Source organism: Sphaeroforma arctica (assembly GCF_001186125.1).
Source record: "Sphaeroforma arctica JP610 unplaced genomic scaffold supercont1.118, whole genome shotgun sequence".
Classification (NCBI taxonomy): domain Eukaryota; class Ichthyosporea; order Ichthyophonida; genus Sphaeroforma; species Sphaeroforma arctica.
Window position 1 is genome coordinate 1 of NW_014040440.1, and position 913 is coordinate 913.

The 913-nt window shown below is 38.7% G+C and overlaps 1 protein-coding gene across 1 annotated transcript in view; it reads left to right on the forward strand.

Moving 5' to 3' along the window:
• Positions 1-570: 570 nt before the first annotated feature.
• The window catches only part of SARC_02582 (hypothetical protein), a 5,217-nt gene continuing 4,874 nt past the window's right edge, over positions 571-913 (forward strand). Inside the window, exon 1 of the mRNA XM_014303631.1 lies at positions 571-785. Coding sequence (XP_014159106.1) covers positions 612-785 — 174 coding nt within the window. The 5' untranslated portion in view covers positions 571-611. The remainder of the gene's footprint in view (positions 786-913) is intronic.

Here is a 913-nt window from a genome sequence, read left to right on the forward strand (position 1 = left end):
GTTCCTTTTTTGCTCGTTTGTTTGTTTGTATCTGATTATGTACGTGTGTACAGCACATGTACTTGCGTGTACACCTATCCTTGTCTATTATACAAAGTATAGATCGAGTTGTAGTCGTTCAACATCAAGTGCAATCACGAGTAACATTTTGATGTGAAACATTCAAATATATACATGTTCTCAATATAGATGTCCTGAATACCTCCTATCACGATTTCTCGTGTTGTCTAAGTTAGTTTACAACATATGCTTAAATATACATGCTATCGTGCTTCAATTGTCTTGACTGTGATTGATATGAAATTTATGAAAAGTGCGCTTAGTGAGCTCTGTAGTGTCTAGCGGTTCAAGATTTAAGTGGAGCACTCAGGTGCACAGCTTTTCGGCTCACAGTCCTTCGTCAATCAAATTTAGTTTCGCACAGGAACTACTTACGAATCTCGACGCTGAACATTGGTACAAATCACAAACATTTGTATTATCTATTATTCAGCTTCACGTATCATTCATGTATGCGGTGGATATCCAGAATACGCAAAGTTTCAAGTCCTAACTCACATACTCACCAATTTCATTGACAATATCAGATTGTCGTACTTGAGTACGACGAAATGGAAGCGAATGTCACTAACAGAGCCTTAGATCATGGTGATGGAGAGATATGGCATCTGTCATCATGTCCAACCCGTCATGATGTGATAGCTACGTCGTACTCGTCTATTGTTGGAGAGGATCAGTCCGAACTCACCTACGGTGCGGCTCTGTGGCAGCTACCGACTTCAGTGGTAAGCATCGTGCAGCACTTGTATACCTCAATGGACACATTCACGCACGCACGCTCACCCTCTAACATTCATTTATATATATATGTATATATTTATATATATATATATATGTCTATATATATATCTAT